This window comes from Equus quagga, chromosome 19 (assembly GCF_021613505.1).
Source record: "Equus quagga isolate Etosha38 chromosome 19, UCLA_HA_Equagga_1.0, whole genome shotgun sequence".
Classification (NCBI taxonomy): domain Eukaryota; kingdom Metazoa; phylum Chordata; class Mammalia; order Perissodactyla; family Equidae; genus Equus; species Equus quagga.
The window spans coordinates 27025151-27041302 of NC_060285.1; the positions used below are offsets into that span (position 1 = coordinate 27025151).

The following is a 16152-nucleotide window of genomic DNA, read 5'->3' on the forward strand; positions in this document are numbered from 1 at the left end:
GAAATCATTTCATAAACTGCCTTTATTGCTAGAATCACATTCTGGAGGGAAGTGAAAATGAACAAAGCCTAAGCATTTAAATTTACTTGTGCCGCTCTCAGTTTCGTGCCGCTCACATATTTTGGCAGCATCGAATATAAGTCCCAATGCCATCTGGGGAGACAGTAGTGGAAATGAGATAACCAGTTCCTGCCCTCATGGAGCTGATCTTCTGAACATTCCAAGAGGGGAGGACGGCAGCAAACAAATCATGGATGGTGACAGGCATGCTATGAGGGAAAACCACAGGCGCTGCGAGAATGCAAGACGGCACAGGGACCTGACTGTGGCTGGGGGATGAGGAAGGCCTCCCCTCAGAAGAGGCACTGAAGCTGAGATCTATGAATTGAGTGAAGCTTGATGAAGGCAGGGGTGGAGGGACAGGAAGAAGAACAGAGAGGAGCATTCCAAACAGAGGGAATAGCACATGCAAAGGCCTGAAGGTGGAACGAACAGATGCTTCTGAGGGGAGGAAAGAAAGCCAATGTGTCTGGAAGACAAGTAACAAGAGGGAGAGCGTCTCGAGAGAAAGCTGGGAAGGTGGCACAGCCAGATGGCACAGGGCCCTGTAGCCCACACTTTGGATTTCAAATCTCACCTAAGAGCAATGGGAACACATTGAAACGTTAATTAAAGCAGGTCCACTGAATTCATTTAATGTTCTTTCAAATTCATTTGGCTACCTGTGATTGATGTATTAAGAAAAAAACACCGTGAAGAAGTGCTTTGATGATGGGAAACATATTTAGAATAGAAAGCAGTGTGTCATCAAAGAAAGGGTGCTGGAGGCCAGCCCAGTGGCGTAGCGGTTAAGTTTGCACACGCGCTTCGGTGGCCTAGGGTTTGCCGGTTTGGATCCCAGGTGCGGACATGGTACCACTTGGCAAGCCATGCTGTGGTAGGTGTCCCACATATAAAGTGGAGGAAGATGGGCACAGATGTTAGCTCAGGGCAAGGCTTCCTCAGCAAAAAAGAGAAGGATTGGCAGCAGATGTTAGCTCAGGGCTAATCTTCCTTAAAAAAAAAAGAAAAGAAAGAAAGGATGCTAAAGTAAGAATGAAAAATAATGGGTTCTATTTGTAGTACTATTATCCTGGGTAGGTTTTAATCTCAAAATATCCCCATTTCCTGGGGCCAGCCCAGGGGTGCAGTAGTTAAGTTCCCACACTCCACTTCAACAGCCCAGGGTTGCAGGTTTGGATCCTGGGGGCGGACCTACACACCATTCATCAAGCCATGCTGTGGCAGCATCCAACATACAAAGTAGTGAAAGATTGGGACAGATGTTAGCTCAGCGACAATCTTCCTCAAGCAAAAAGAGGAAGACTGGTAACAGATGTTAGCTCAGGGCCAATCTTCCTCACAAAAAAAAAAAAAAAACCAAAAAACATTTCCTCACCTATCAAATGAAAGTACTGAAAACTTCAAAATTCACATACTTGTTGTAAAAAGCAAATGAGATAATACATTTGAAAATGCTTTGAATTTCTAAAATATAAGCTCCTTGAGGCAAAGACATTATCTGTTTTGTTCACTGCTACACCTAGCACCCAGAAGATGGATGGAAGGAAGGAAGGGAGGAAAGGAGAGAGGGAGGACAGATGGACGAATGGATCACATTAAGCACCATACTTTGCAAATAGGAAGCAAGATGTACAGTGTGTGGATGAAGCCCACCTGGGAGGGCAGCCTCCACAGGGGAACTCAATAGCACAACATCACCAATGCCTGCCAGCCAGCCAGGCCTTCCCTCAGTGCCGGTGCACCTGGCGCCTCCAGCAGCGATAGCAGACTGGCCAAGTGGCCAGGCAGCCCAGGATCAGAGGCCCATGACGTCCACGTCTCCACTGTAGTTAGGGAGAGGAGGTGATCGTGAGAAATGAAACCACTGCCCCTCACAATTCTTCCTGAGAGACTAGTCCCTGACAAGCACCCCAAAGCCAGGCCCTGTGTACGCACGTTTCTCTCCTGACACAATCCATCACTTCAGATTATTCTTTTTGTTGACCAAATGTAGTATTATGATAAATTTTTATATAACTTCTTAAACTTTTCTTTTTTAAAAAAAAAAGATTTTATTTTTCCTTTTTTTCCCCAAAGCCCCCCCGGTACATAGTTGCATATTTTTAGTTGTGGGTCCTTCCAGTTGTGGCATGTGGGATGCCGCCTCAGCATGGCCTGACGAGCGGTGCCACGTCCGTGCCTGGGATCCGAACCAGCGAAACCCTGGGCCACTGAAGCAGAGCATGGGAACTTAACCACTTGGCCACGGGGCCGGCCCTTAAACTTTTCTTATATTGCATAGTCTCGGCTATATGTACCCATTTCTTAAATTACAACTAAAGATAAAAAAAAAAAAAGATAAGAGAAAAAGTATAAAAAGCCTTAAGATGTTGATATTTATTAGCTTCATAGCAATGATAATAGTAACCATTTATTGAATATCTACTTTGGTCTAAAATAGAGTTTGACACTTGACCTTTTATCTCTAATCCTCACATTTGACAAGGTAAGCGATACTGATGCCATTTCATGGAGAACATTAAAGCTCAGAGCATAAGTGACATACATGCCCAAGATTATGGGGGGTTTTTTGTTTTGTTTTGGTGAGGAAGATTGGCCGTGAGCTGACATCCATTGCCAATCTTCCTCTTTTTGCTTGAGGAAGATTGTCCCTGAGCTAACATGTGTGCCAATCTTCCTCTATTTTGTATGTGCGATGCTACCACAGCATGGCTTGACGAGCAGCATGTAAGTCCACACCCCGGATGTGAACCTGCAAACCCCTGGCCCCTGAAGAGAAGCGTGCAAACCTGACCACTGCGTCACTGGGCTGGCCCCCAAGATTATGGGGTTTTTAAGGGGCAAAGCCAGGGTTCAAATCTGGATCTGTTAGACAATGCAGCACAAATTCTTTCAATCATACCACATATTACTATAAAAATATTCTCTAAGAGATTGAACTATCTATGATGATGAGAGCAACCGGAGTATTTACTACACGCCAGATGCTATTAAGCTCTTTACAAAAATTATCTCATTTAATCCTCTCAACAACCCTGTAAGTTTGGTACTTTTGAGACAAAAAGACTGAAGTTTTGAGAGACTGGGTAACTTGCCAAAGGTCAAAAAACTGCATAGTAGAGCCTGGATTTTAACCCAGGTCTGCCTGACTCCAAAATGTACCCTCTTTACTGCTACATAAGACTTCCACTATTCAAATACTATCAGTGTAACTTGTACGCCTTTGAAAGAGAATGTCAAAACAGGAGAACAGGGTCAATAAACCATTTGAAAGATAATTCATAACTACTGCATTAAGACGTGTCTCTAAGAGCCCATTTCTAAGCATTTTCTCGGCAGTTGTCATCTTGTTCTGTTGCCCCAAATGGTCTTTAGAACTATCTGCAACCAGCATTTTCACAAGTGTTTTCCTTTCTCATTTGGTAAGCAATTTGAAAATCTATTTCTTAAACTACCAGTTGAATCAAATGGAACTCGTGTCTCTGCATCCAAATCTTCAGACAACACCGAAGTGTACATTAGTTACTTCGTCCACAATTCTCGTCATTAGACAATGGTTAGGAAGATGTTCAAAGTCACTGTGCAAATTGCTCATGGGCTATATAAAATACTAGTTTTCACAGTTAAGATATTCCCAACGTGACTGTCTCCCTATCAGAAATACTACTTTTCTAAACTAGGAGATTCCTCGGGCAGGACTCCTCAGCTATGTTTGTAAGGCCACTTTTAAAAATGCCATCTGTTATTAGGCAGGTGTCAGCCCAATAAGGAAACCAGACCTCGTTGATCTACTGATGGGGCAAATAGGAATAGGACTTCCTTGTAACTATTGAGAAGTTTACTCACGTCAATTTCACACTGACTCGATTTGTAAACCAAACAGCTGGCAAACGATTACTTTAAACACAATCAGTGAAAAAAGAAGCCTGGCAATTCTTGGAAAAACATGTGGGAAGTCACGTGCATGTGCGAACTCATGCCTATGTCAACTTTCCAAGAGTGAAATGTAAGTACAGGAAGTACCTAAATACTCCATAACAAAAGCAAAGTAAATATACAGGCCTGGATGAAATCGCCAAATTTTGTGCGTAATCTTCAAGATGGGATGTTCCGTCACTATGGGAAAACTATAATATTTATTCTTAAATACTTCGTAAAAACCAGAGTATATGTGTACAGCAAAAATAAATCAATAAATACTGCAGAAAAATATAAAGAAGAAAATAAATCACTTACAATTAAGCCGTTGTCAACACCACGACCCAGACTTTTTTCTTGGCATATACGGGTATACAAACACTTTGAGTTTCTCAAACATGGGGTTGCGCCACATGTACTGTTTTGCAACCTACTTTGTTTTGTTTTATTTTTCCATCCAATAGTGAATCAGGGACAATATTCAAAAATTAATAAATAAAGCTCCACATCTTCAATTCTCCCATAACTGACTTAACCAATCTTTCATTGATGGACAAGTATCTTTCACCCTTATGCTTCTATAAACAATACTGAATTGAACATTCTTGTACATACCAGGACTTGTCAAATCAATCCTTTCAGACAAATTCCTAGAAGTAGAAATACTATGTCAAAGGATGTGGCTTTTGATACATATTGCCAAATTGCCTTCCAGAATGATCATGCCAATTGACACTCCCACCAGCAATAGAAGAGAGAGCAGGCTTCTCCACACCCTGACCTTCCCTGGCAACGAGTATTCTTTTTAAATCATTGCCAATCTGATAAACAAAACAAACCCGTAACTTCAGCTTGCTTTCATTTGCGTTTTCCTTTCATAAGCATATTGATATACATAGGCAGGATGTCAGTGTCTACTGGCGAGCAAGAGCTTGGGAGGCAAACGATCCTGGGTTACAAAGGCCCTGCTAAATGTGTGACCTAGGACAAGCTGCCTTAACTCCCTGAATTGGACTCTCCTCATTGCAAAATGTAAATATTTGCACCTGTCTCAGTATTTTCTTTTTGGTTTTTTTTTGAAGAAGACGATTAGCCCTGAGCTAACTGCTGCCAATCCTCCTCTTTTTGCTGAGGAAGACTGGCCCTGAGCTAACATCCGTGCCCATCTTCCTCTACTTTATATGTGGGACACCTATCACAGCATGGCGTGCCAAGCGGTGCCATGTCCGCATCTGGGATCTGAACTGGCAAACCCCGGGCCACCAAAGCGGAAAATGCACACTTAACCTCTGTGCCACCGGGCCGGCCCCTCAGTATTTTCTTAAGCACTAAATGTAAAGCCCTTAGCCCAGTACCTAGCACAATTGTCGTCTGTAGTGGAGTATTGGCAGCCATTTGTATTTCTTCTCTTACAGACTGCCTTTTCATATCCATGGTACCTTTCTGTGCTGGAGAATTCACCTTTTGTTTATTAATCTGTAAGAGCTCGTTATAAATTATGGGCAATAATTCTTTGGGTCCTATATATGTTGCCAACATTTTTCCCACAGTGGTATTAGTTTTTAACTTTATGGTGTTCTTTGTTATATAGAGGTTAATTTTTACATAGCTTAATCTCGCTTCTTTTTCTCTCTTTCTTTTTTAATTCTTTAGTTTCTGTCATTGGTGTAATGCTTACAAAGATCTTCACTACTATAAGATTATGAAGACTGAGTATATATTCTCTTCTATGACTTTTATAGATCCTTTAATTTTGTAACAGTAAAATCTTTCATCATAAATAATTTCACTATGAAGTAAGGATATTTAACGTTATCTTTTTTCTCCTAAGTGACTAGTACGTAAGCCCAACACCTTTCAGAAATCCTTTCATCACTGATTTGAAATGCCACCTTGATATAAAAAAGTTGATAATTCCTGGGGCCAGCCCAGTGGTGTGTGGTTAAGTTCACACACTCTGCTTTGGCAGCGTGGGGTTCTCGGGTTCAGATCCCGGGCGTGGACCTACACACCTCTCATCAAGCTATACTGTGGCAGCATCCCACATACAAAATAGAGGAAGACTGGCATCAGGTGTTAGCTCAGGGACAATCTTCCTCAAGCAAAAAGAGGATTGGCAACGAATGCTAGCTCAGGGCCAAAAGTTGGTAATTCCTTACCTAAGATTCTGAAAGTATAAAATTCTGAAAACGGAGAATTTTGGTTTTTTTTTTTTAAATTTTGGTGCCAAAATTCAGTTGGTGGGAAAGCCTGACCTGAGCTAACATGGAGGCTATTCTAGTCTTTATTTGTCCCATTTAGTGTCATTATTAATCTGTTTTGCTGTAGAAATAAACATGACTTTGACTATGAGATGTTGCTAAAAACCCTGAATCCTGAAACATGGCTGACCTCAAACATTTCAAATAAGGGATTGTCGACCTGTACTGGGTTTCCATATATACTCAAGCCTGCTTTTAGACTACCTATTGTAGCTATGCCATTCTAATTTCTCTTTTATTCTGTTAATAAGATAAATTACATTGACTTTCGAATGCTAAATCCATCATGAATTTCTGGGACAAACTCCATTTGGTAATGCTGTATTATCCTTTCTAATTTTTTGGTAGACTAGTTAATATTTTGTTAAGGATTTTTGCATCTATGTTAATGAAGTCTATAATTTTTTTCTTATAATGTCTTTGTCAAGTTTTGGCATTCAGGTTATACTGGCCTCTGTTTTCTGAGTTCCTATACTATTCAGTTTTTCTTTACTATATTTTATAATGTTTTAATATTTGATGAGATAAAAATGTCCCCCTTTTCATTCTTCACTATTCTCAAAAAATATTTTTCTGAACTTTAGAAATTCTATCAGATTCCATAGAGGACTAATCCCATTTCAATTTTCGTTGGAACTGCGTCAAATTTTAGATTAATGTGAACAGTGATACTGATGTATTTACTATATTGACGCTTCTCACCAATGAACATGGTATTTTCCTCTATTTATTCAACTGTTCCTTTATGGACCTCAGTTAAGTTTGAAAGTATTCTTCATATATGTCCTGCCCAATTCCTATGCATTTTATCATCGCCTTTATTCTTCAACTCTATGCATGTCTATGCTACTATGTTTCATTAGTTCTGATTACCAGTTGTGGATAACTAGTACAATTTCTGGTATAATTTTTTCCTTGGAAGGGATGGAATATCATGTGGAAGACAGGAGCCAAACATCACTATTTCATTTATTTAACAAACAGTTATTGAACATGTAACGTGTACTAGGCACTGAGTATTCAAACAGTGGTAAGACACTATCCTGTCCTCAAGGGTTCACAGTCTAGACGGGGAGATACACAAGGAAACAGACAAGCATAATGCGACAACATAAGTTCTGTGTTAGAGAGCCCAGCAGACCACCACCAAGTCCTCCACCAGGAACAGTGAATCTTATCAGGAAAACCTTCCTAAAGAGCTGACCCTTGAGCCCTAAGGTGGGTCCCAGTCTCTCCTTTGAACACACCTGGCAATGAGTAGGCACACAGAGAAGCTGCACTAAGTCCTCCAGACCGAAGGAATGCCATTAACACAGACCTGAGGGTGCCTTGTCTTCCATGTCTGAACACAGCAGCAAATCTCTTTGACTTGCTGGCTCCTCCGTCTGGCTCAGCTATCCTGTCTGCCTGTCGCTGAGCTGGGAACTGGGAACTGTGGGTCAAGCAGCCACACTTCCCATATTCCCCCTCTCCTCAAAAACGTCAGGAAAAGGTCATCAGTGTCAAGTGATTAGAGCTTCAGTTACTAACAGGCCTGGCTGTAGACTCCTTAAAGCCCATAAATTGTTATCACTGACTTCTACACAGGGACATTGTGTCCTGGGAGCAAACGGTTCCATTTCTTGCCTAAAATTGTAACAAAAGAAATGAAAGCAAAACTGCTGTGTGTCTTTGGGCCAGCCCAGCGGAACAGTGGTTAAGTTCGTGCTCCACTTTGGCAGCCCAGGGTTCACACCTTCGGATCCTGGGTGCAGACCTATGCACCGCTCATCAAGCCATGCTGTGGCGGTGTCCCACATACAAACTAGAGGAAGACTGGCACAGATGTCAGCTCAGGGACAACCTTCCTCACTAACAACAAACAAAACAAAAAACTGCTGTGTGTCTCCTGCAGAATGACGGGTTCTGGTACCCAAATAAGCAGACCCATCAAAGCTTCAAGAGTCGCTGCTTGGGTGAACCAATGACCCCTCCTCCTCCGTTCAGAATTCACTATGGAATCACGTCACAACTACATAGCCCTCTGCAGAGTGACCACAGGAAGAGGAGGAAAGGGACAAGAAGACAGTCACTTGTGTTATTCCTGAAGAGACCCCAGGGACTCTCAGGTTGTTCAAAAGCACATCTGGAAAGAATTCACCTGTCTTGAATCCTGCTTGCTCAACAGCAAAACAAGCGAAAGCACCACAAAATGCTCATAGTGATCTTTTCCACTGCCGAGGCTGAAGGGTTTCCCACCTAAGCATCATAAATGAGACAAATTGCATAACAGGATAATAAGGTTGTTGCTGAAAGACGCAATCACAAAATAAAAGGACCTTTCAAAATCTGAGTAGAGTTGGTAATTATACAGGAACGGAATATAACAAAGAGCAAATCCAAGGTTCCTGCTTTTTCATGTTATCATGAAACTGAGATGGCCCAGTGCCAGAGTCCTCTTTCAGTTACAAGAGACCTTTCTATGTCTGTGGCAACAGCTCTCTTCCTTTCTGTTAACTAGGGCGCTGTTGTACACTGTCTTCTTTATCAGTCTAATCTCAAATTCCACCATTCACAAAGCTGCTACTTGTTCCTTCCTGCTATGAAAACCAAACTTCTACCTGGTAAGATTCACAGCAAAAAAGAAGAAGGAAAAAATAATAACTTGTAGTGCTTTATGCTTCACTTGTCATGGCATGTATTTATCTGAATAAGATTTTTGCCTGATAAGACACGTACCCCTCCAAAAAGAATACTAGGAAGGCCTGGTTCTCTAATACAAAATCAAGACCTGAGAAAAATCAAATATGTAGTTGTAGAGGATCAGAATTGGCCACCCCAAAATGTTTCTCTTTGGCTTGATTATTTTTAAGAACAAAAGACCAAAAGACTCTGAAAGAAACTTTGACCTCCCTCCCACCCCAAGCCTCCTGACCCCCACCCCAACTGCCTAAAAGAATTTAAAATAAAAAGGCCTGTTCCAGGAAGGAGCTAATACCATAAGATAACCGTGATGTACTGTAAAATGTGTCTCTCGGGTCACTTTGTATGTAATTGGCCCATTTACATTTCCATCTCCATGTAAATTGCCTTCCACCCCCTTGAAGCCCCAAACCACTATCCCCAACATCCTCCTTTGTCTTTAGCTGAAGATGGTATTTAAGATGAGAGCCTCCACCATTTTGGCAAGTTGCTCTAGTTTTCCTGAGCCTCTCCCATGTGTATACGTTATAAAAGTTTGCTTGATTTTCTCCTGTTATTCTGTCTCATGTGAATTCAATTCATGGCACAGCCAGAAGGACCCAGAGGGTAGAAGATATGTCTTCCTCCCCTACATAGTTAAATGTAAAAATACATTTCTTCTCCCAAATAAATAATACATGGTCTCAAATAAATAAGCCCAACAAAGTTGAGAGAGTCATTAAATGGCTAAACTATGTACCCGCTGCCAGTTCAAGAACATTAACCACAAAAACAATTCGAGCTGCAGACTTTGCAAACATTCAGACTAACTCGGCAGGAGAATCATGGGTCCTGGAGTCAGCCGTGGGTTAGATAACAGCACCAGGACGTATTAGCTTTGAGACCCTGGAAAAGTTCACCTCTCTGAACTTCCTTCTCTGCAAAATTGGGAAAATATCTACCTCCCAGGGAGAGGTTTTTGAGCTAAGAGAGGTGGGTATATATAAAGCCCAACAATGGGTAGGAGAGACGAAGCACTCCACACCCACCTAGTTTCCTATTCAAATTCTCTGCTCACAATATAGTGAAAAGAAATGTCCCCAGCTTCTCAACCCACAATGGACCCTTACTGTTTAATATATCAAATTCTTTCCGTTACAACACACCAAACTCATTTTGCATTACAATACTCCACAAGTCAATTCTTCTCCTCAGCACAATCTGAATTTCTTATGTATTCCCAGCCTTTCATTTTCACGCTCTTAGGAAAACTATCATCATTTCCCAAAGTAGCTCACAAGGGATTTGGTGGGAGGAGCAAGGTGGGCTATGGTGGGGTGGGGGCCTTGAGTCTTTAAAGGCAGTAGTAGCATCTGGTTCAATTTCTTCTTTTTTTTAATCAATCAATATATTTTACTTCAAAAGAGAACAGCTTGAGAACATGCCACTGCATCTCTAAGGAGTATGTGCAGCAGCCGATGACAATCAGAAACTCAGCCGAACACTACCAGTAATCATGGTGGTTTGAAACAGTTTTATTCTCAGACATAAAGTGTCCCACTGATACCCATAGGAGAATACAGTAAGTTAACAGGGAGACGAACACAAAAATAGTAAGTCTGTTCCTTACCAGATACAGGTTACATTCATCTACTCAAAATTCCCTTGTAGTAAAGCAAATGTTCAAATCTAAGTTAAAAAGATGCAAGATGGTAACAATCATATCCAATGTGCCTTATCATTTTTGGGGGCTATGCTCTCTTTGCTAACGAAGTAAGAGAGGTGGAAGGGGGTAAAGTGAGAAGCCTTACTCCTACCCTACAAGGAATTTATTTAAGAAACAAAGGGGGACCGGCCCGGTGGAGCAGCGGTTAAGTTCGCACGTTCCGCTTCAGCAGCCCAGGGTTCGCCAGTTCGGATCCCGGGTGAGGACATGGCACCACTTGGCAAGCCATGCTGTGGCAGGCGTCCCACATACAAAGTAGAGGAAGATGGGCACGGATGTTAGCTCAGGGCCAGTCTTCCTCAGCAAAAAGAGGAGGATTGGCAGCAGTTAGCTCAGGGCTAATCTTCCTCAAAAAAAAATAAAAACAAGAAACAAAGGCATGAACTTGGTCCTCGGTTTCTCATCTCTAAAAGAAGGCGTTGTTTAACAAAACTCAGCGCAGGCAATAATCATCAGTAACAGCCAAAAACACTCAGTGAAAGAATTTTTTAAAACAAAAAGAAGGGATTGGATGATGTTCTTCTTGACCCCAAAGCACTTGAATCTGATTTGGCAGCAGCACCCTCAGCCACACCTGAGACTACCTGTGGCAGACCCCATTCTTTGGGCTGAGACAACCACCATTCCCAGCCTGCTCCTGTACTGGCTCCATTCCGGAGGCCAGAAGAGCATTCACTTTGCAGCTTCCCTTGTAGCAAGGAGGGGCCATGTGACAGTTCCGGCCAACGAAACAACAGAGTATGTGTGCTGGGGATTTCTGGAAAGACTACAGCTTTCTCTGATAAAAGTGATAGCCTCTTCCTCCTTATCTTCCAGCTGCACAGATGCACTGTGGGTAGTTGCAGCCATCCTGCTACTACAAGGAAAAGAAAAGCCAAGAGAACTGAAGAGACACTCACCCTGATGCCTTTGGGCCAATGAACCAATGCCAGAAGCAGCTGGCCTCCAGACTTCTTGCTATATGATTAAAATAAATCTCTACTTATTTTGCCATTATCAGTTTGTGTTTTTACGTTTTTGTTTGTTTGTTTGTTTTCTCCACTTGTTGCCAAGCACACTCCTGATACACTTTTCACCAGATTCACCAGGCTTAGAGAACCAAACATCTTTCTGTAACCAAGAATGCAAAGCTCCTCAACTAAACAATATTCATGTGAAAGTTTAAAGGAAAAGGAGATAAAGAGTAAGTAAACTTTGTTTTCTTCCCCAGTCCGCAGAATCCGTTTAGTTCGTGCTTCTATAAAATCAGTCCTCCGCCTGTTTTCATTTCAGGATCAGAATCTCAAGATTTGAAGGAGAATTAACCTTAGACATCTGAACCCTCTCTAAACAACCCTACTAAGCAGGCAACTAACCTCTTCTTGAATTATCTATAGTGATGAGGAACGCACTACCTCTAGAAGAAGACCATGCCATCTTCAGACAACTGTTTTAGAAAGATATTTCTTATATTAACCTAACATTTCTATCCATTTGTCTTCCTTCTACCTTCTAAGAAATATGGAACAGAGAGAAGCTCTTTTATGAATGAGAGTCACACAAACAGTTGACGGCAGCTGTTGTATCACGTTGTCCACACACCGACACTCACCAATTTCTTCAACCTTTCCTCCTGAGAGAGGCAGCAGGTCCTAACGCAGCGCCATCCAATACTGCAAGCCACATGTGTCATTTTAAAGTTTCTAGTGGCCTAGTAGCCATATTTTTTTTTTTAAGATTTTCTTTTTCTTTTCCTCCCTAAAGCCCCCTGGTACATAGTTGTGTATATTTTAGTTGCAGGTCCTTCTAGTTGTGGCATGTGGGACGCTGCCTCAACGTGGCCTGACGAGCGGTGCCATGTCCGCTCCCAGGATCCGAAGCAGTGAAACCGTGGGCCACCGCAGCGGAGCGCACGAACTTAACCACTCAGCCACAGGGCCAGCCCCGCCGTATTTTTTTAAAAGGTGAAATTCAGTTTAATAACATATTTTATATAACCTAACATATAAAAAATATCATTTCAACAGATACTCAAAATAAAATAACTAATGGTGAGATATCTTACTTTTTTTTGTACCAAGTATTTGAAATCCACTATGCATCTCCCAACTCAGGACACATCAATGCAGAGTAGCCACACTTTCGCTGCTCAACAGCCCCATGTGAGAGAGACTCTGTACTGGCTTGCACTGGTCTAACAGAGGAACACACGCTGTTTTCTGTAGACGGACAACAGGGAGCGTCTGGTTAATCAGGTAAATTGGCAACACATCAGAGTGCCGCGTTTCTCCACCTAGAGTACCACACAGACCTCTTTTAAAGGGGCCCATGGGGGCATTATCTTGTGGACCTCTGAGACTATATGCCCTTGAACTTCCAGGGGTCAATGTTCCCCACCTGAGAAACTGTCTTCAAAAGTAGCTTTTTCTTTTTTTTTTTAGCTTATCCTCCAAATAAAAACATACAAAAAACATTCTTATGAAAAAGATTCTGTTTCGTACAGAATTTGAGGAGCTCTAAGACCTCAGTGTGAAAACACTGTTGGGGCAGAATCAGGTCTTTATTCTCTCACCAAACTAAGTGGTGACCTGAAAACAAACAATTTATTTCTCCAGGCCTCTTTTCTCTATGGGTGCCCCAATTTCCCACGAAACAACACCGTTGTAAGCTTTCACAACCATCTTTTTAATAATCCATTCTAGAACTCTGCCCACAAGTAGCATAAAGCTCCCGCTTGGTCTATAGTTTTTGAACCCATGTTCCTCACTATTGAAAACCAAAATTGCATTTACCTACCTTCATAATTCCAACATTTTTCCACTCTTCAAAATTCCGTAAAAATAAAACTTAACAATACATTATGCCCAAGTTGTTTCAGTGTTCTAGAACAGAATTCTTCTGGATCAAAAATCTGAAACTCCTTTTGAGCAACTAAACAATCTCAGATAATCCATTCAGCTCTCTCAAGCTTTAGTTTCATGTTATCAATGATTTTTCTGGACTGTTCAGGATGACCATTCTTGCCTTTCATTTATTCATGTTACAAGTACTTGCTGAGGATCTACTGCACATGCCAGCACAATGGGAACACAGAAGAGACGTGAACAAGACAAGCAAAGGCAGTCCCTGCTCGCAAAGAGCTGACACTCTATTGATGGATGAAAACAACGAACATGCAAATAAATAAGCAGGACAATTTCAAGTAGTAAAGAGTGATATAATAATACAGCTAACAGTGGAGAGCATGTCATATGCCAGATACCCTTCTAAATATTGACGAATTTAATCCTCATAACTCTATGAAATACGTACTATTATCAACCCCTTTTTATACATGAGAAAACTGAGAAACAGAGAGGTTCAGTGCTAGAAAGGACAGAACAGAGAAGCTGTGAGAGAGAATGCCTGGTGCACTACTGCAGTCTGGGAGGTCAGGAAAGGTCTCTCTGAGGTCGTGTGGGCTGGGCCTTGAACGAGGAGCCAGCCACACACACAGATCTAGGGCAGAGCATTCCAGGGAGAGAGAATGGCATGTGTGAAGGCCCTAAGACGGGATGAACGCAGCAGGATGAACCTGCGGGGCTCCAGGAACAGAAGGAAAGAAAATGTGGCTGAAATACAAAGAGGGAGGGGACAGTAGTAGGAGGTGAAGTTGGAGAGATGAGAGCAGGAGCCAGTTTATGATAAGGAGTCTGTATTTTATTACAAGTACAATGGAAACCCACTGGGGAATTTTAAGCTGGGGAATGACATGCTCTGAGTTATATTTTTTAAAGATCCCTGTGGTTGCTACAGGGGAAGGCAAGAATTTAGAAGGCAAGAATGGAATCAGAGAAACCAGTCAGGACAGAGAAGATGGAAGCCAAATAGCAGTGGAGCAGTTCTAGCTTCCTTTTGCCATCTGTTAACATTATCATCTTAGCCCAGGCCTGCTTCCTTTCGCTTCTTCGCCTGTGCTTACCTGCCCTGCTGACAGAGACACTTGCTCTAGGTTACACTGAGAACCAGAGAAGAGGCCAGGACCACCTTTCAGATCCTCTGGCTTCTGATGCCAGCCTCCACTCAAACCAGGAATGCGTAAAACAATATAAATGGCAAGTCAAGCAGAGAACAAGGGCAACACAGTCAATGATCATCTTCAGAAGCTGCTCATTTAAGCCCAAAATGTTCACAGCACTTCTCTCTATAAATAACTCACAATTCAAAATCAAAAGGTTCAAATAATATTCAAATGCCTGGGACTTTATTAAAAATGCTCTACTTCTCACTAGGAAGATAATACTAATGAATATCTAAGCTCTCTGAGGGGGACTGTCTGCAAACATTGCCACTCATGACTGCTCCCATCCCTTCATGGACCTGCCACCCATCCCATTAGGAAATGAGTTTACTTCCCCTCCCTTTGAATTTGGGTTGGCCTTGTGACTCCCTCTGACCAACAGAATGTGGGAGAAGTTATGCTGTGTCAGTTCCAGATCTAGGCCTCAAGAGAAATGGCAGCTTCCATATTCACACACTTGGAATTTAGCCACCATACTAGAAAGAGGCTGGTCTAAATATTGGAGGAAATGAGGCCTTATGAAGAGGGACAAAGGTGGTCCAGCCTACAGCCAACATGAGACATGTGAGTTTTCTTGGACATTCCAGTCCCAGCCAAGCTCTGAAACGGAAAACATCTCCTGTATTAGTGATGTTAGCTGACACCACGTGGAAGAGAAGAACCACTCAGCTGATCCAAGAAAACCCACAAAATTGTGAGAAATAATAAATTGCTATTGTTTTAAGCCACTAAGTTTTGGGGTAGTATGTTATGCTGCAATAAATAACAAATAAAAATGTGTGAGTTGTTGATTCCACAGGTCCTTTGTAAATCATGACTGTAATTTGAGGAAGCTAAACAGATCAAACTAACCAGAAAAACCCATTGATGAAGATAATCTATTATTGTTTAGTTTCACTGGGAATTTAACATCACCTCTTTTGATTTCTAGGCATATGTATTCACTTTACACTAGAAACTGAAGTACTCTGATTTCTCAAATTCAATGAAATTTAACACATTTTTAGAAAGAATCTCTTATGTACCACATAGGTAAATAAAATATGAACCAGACCCAGGCTCTGCCCTCCAAGGGTATATATCCAAGTGAAAGAAATACATGTACAAATTCTTCCATCTGTCTGCCTCATCTCCAAACACAAAACACACTTGTCAACCTCACTTGCATCTTTTCATTTTTCTAAATTTTATTACTTATTTTAAGTCGATAATCATGCACAAAGGACAAATTCTAAAGGTACAGATCCGGTGTCAAGATGGTGGCATAGGGGCCGGCTCTGTGGCCAAGTGGTTAAGTTCACACACTTTGCTGCAGTGGCCCAGGGTTCGGATTCTGGGCGTGGACATGGCACTGCTTGTCAGACCACGTTGAGGCAGCGTCCCACATCCCACAACTAGACGGACCTGCAACTAAGATACACAACTATGTACTGGGTGGGGAAAAAGGGGGAATTTGGGAAATAAAGCAGGAGAAAAAAAAAAAA

General features: G+C 41.8%; 1 protein-coding gene across 9 annotated transcripts in view; it reads right to left on the bottom strand.

Annotated features, from left to right (window-relative positions):
* SOCS2 (suppressor of cytokine signaling 2) overlaps positions 1 to 16152 on the bottom strand; it is a 277036-nt gene that overhangs the window by 133536 nt on the left and 127348 nt on the right. The window contains exon 5 of one of the 9 annotated variants that reach the window (XM_046646518.1): positions 12688 to 12827. The exons of the other annotated variants lie outside the window; for them this stretch is intronic. Coding sequence (XP_046502474.1) covers positions 12703 to 12827 — 125 coding nt within the window. The 3' untranslated portion in view covers positions 12688 to 12702. Of the gene's footprint in view, positions 1 to 12687; positions 12828 to 16152 lie in introns of those variants that run through there. 9 annotated transcript variants of the gene reach the window in all.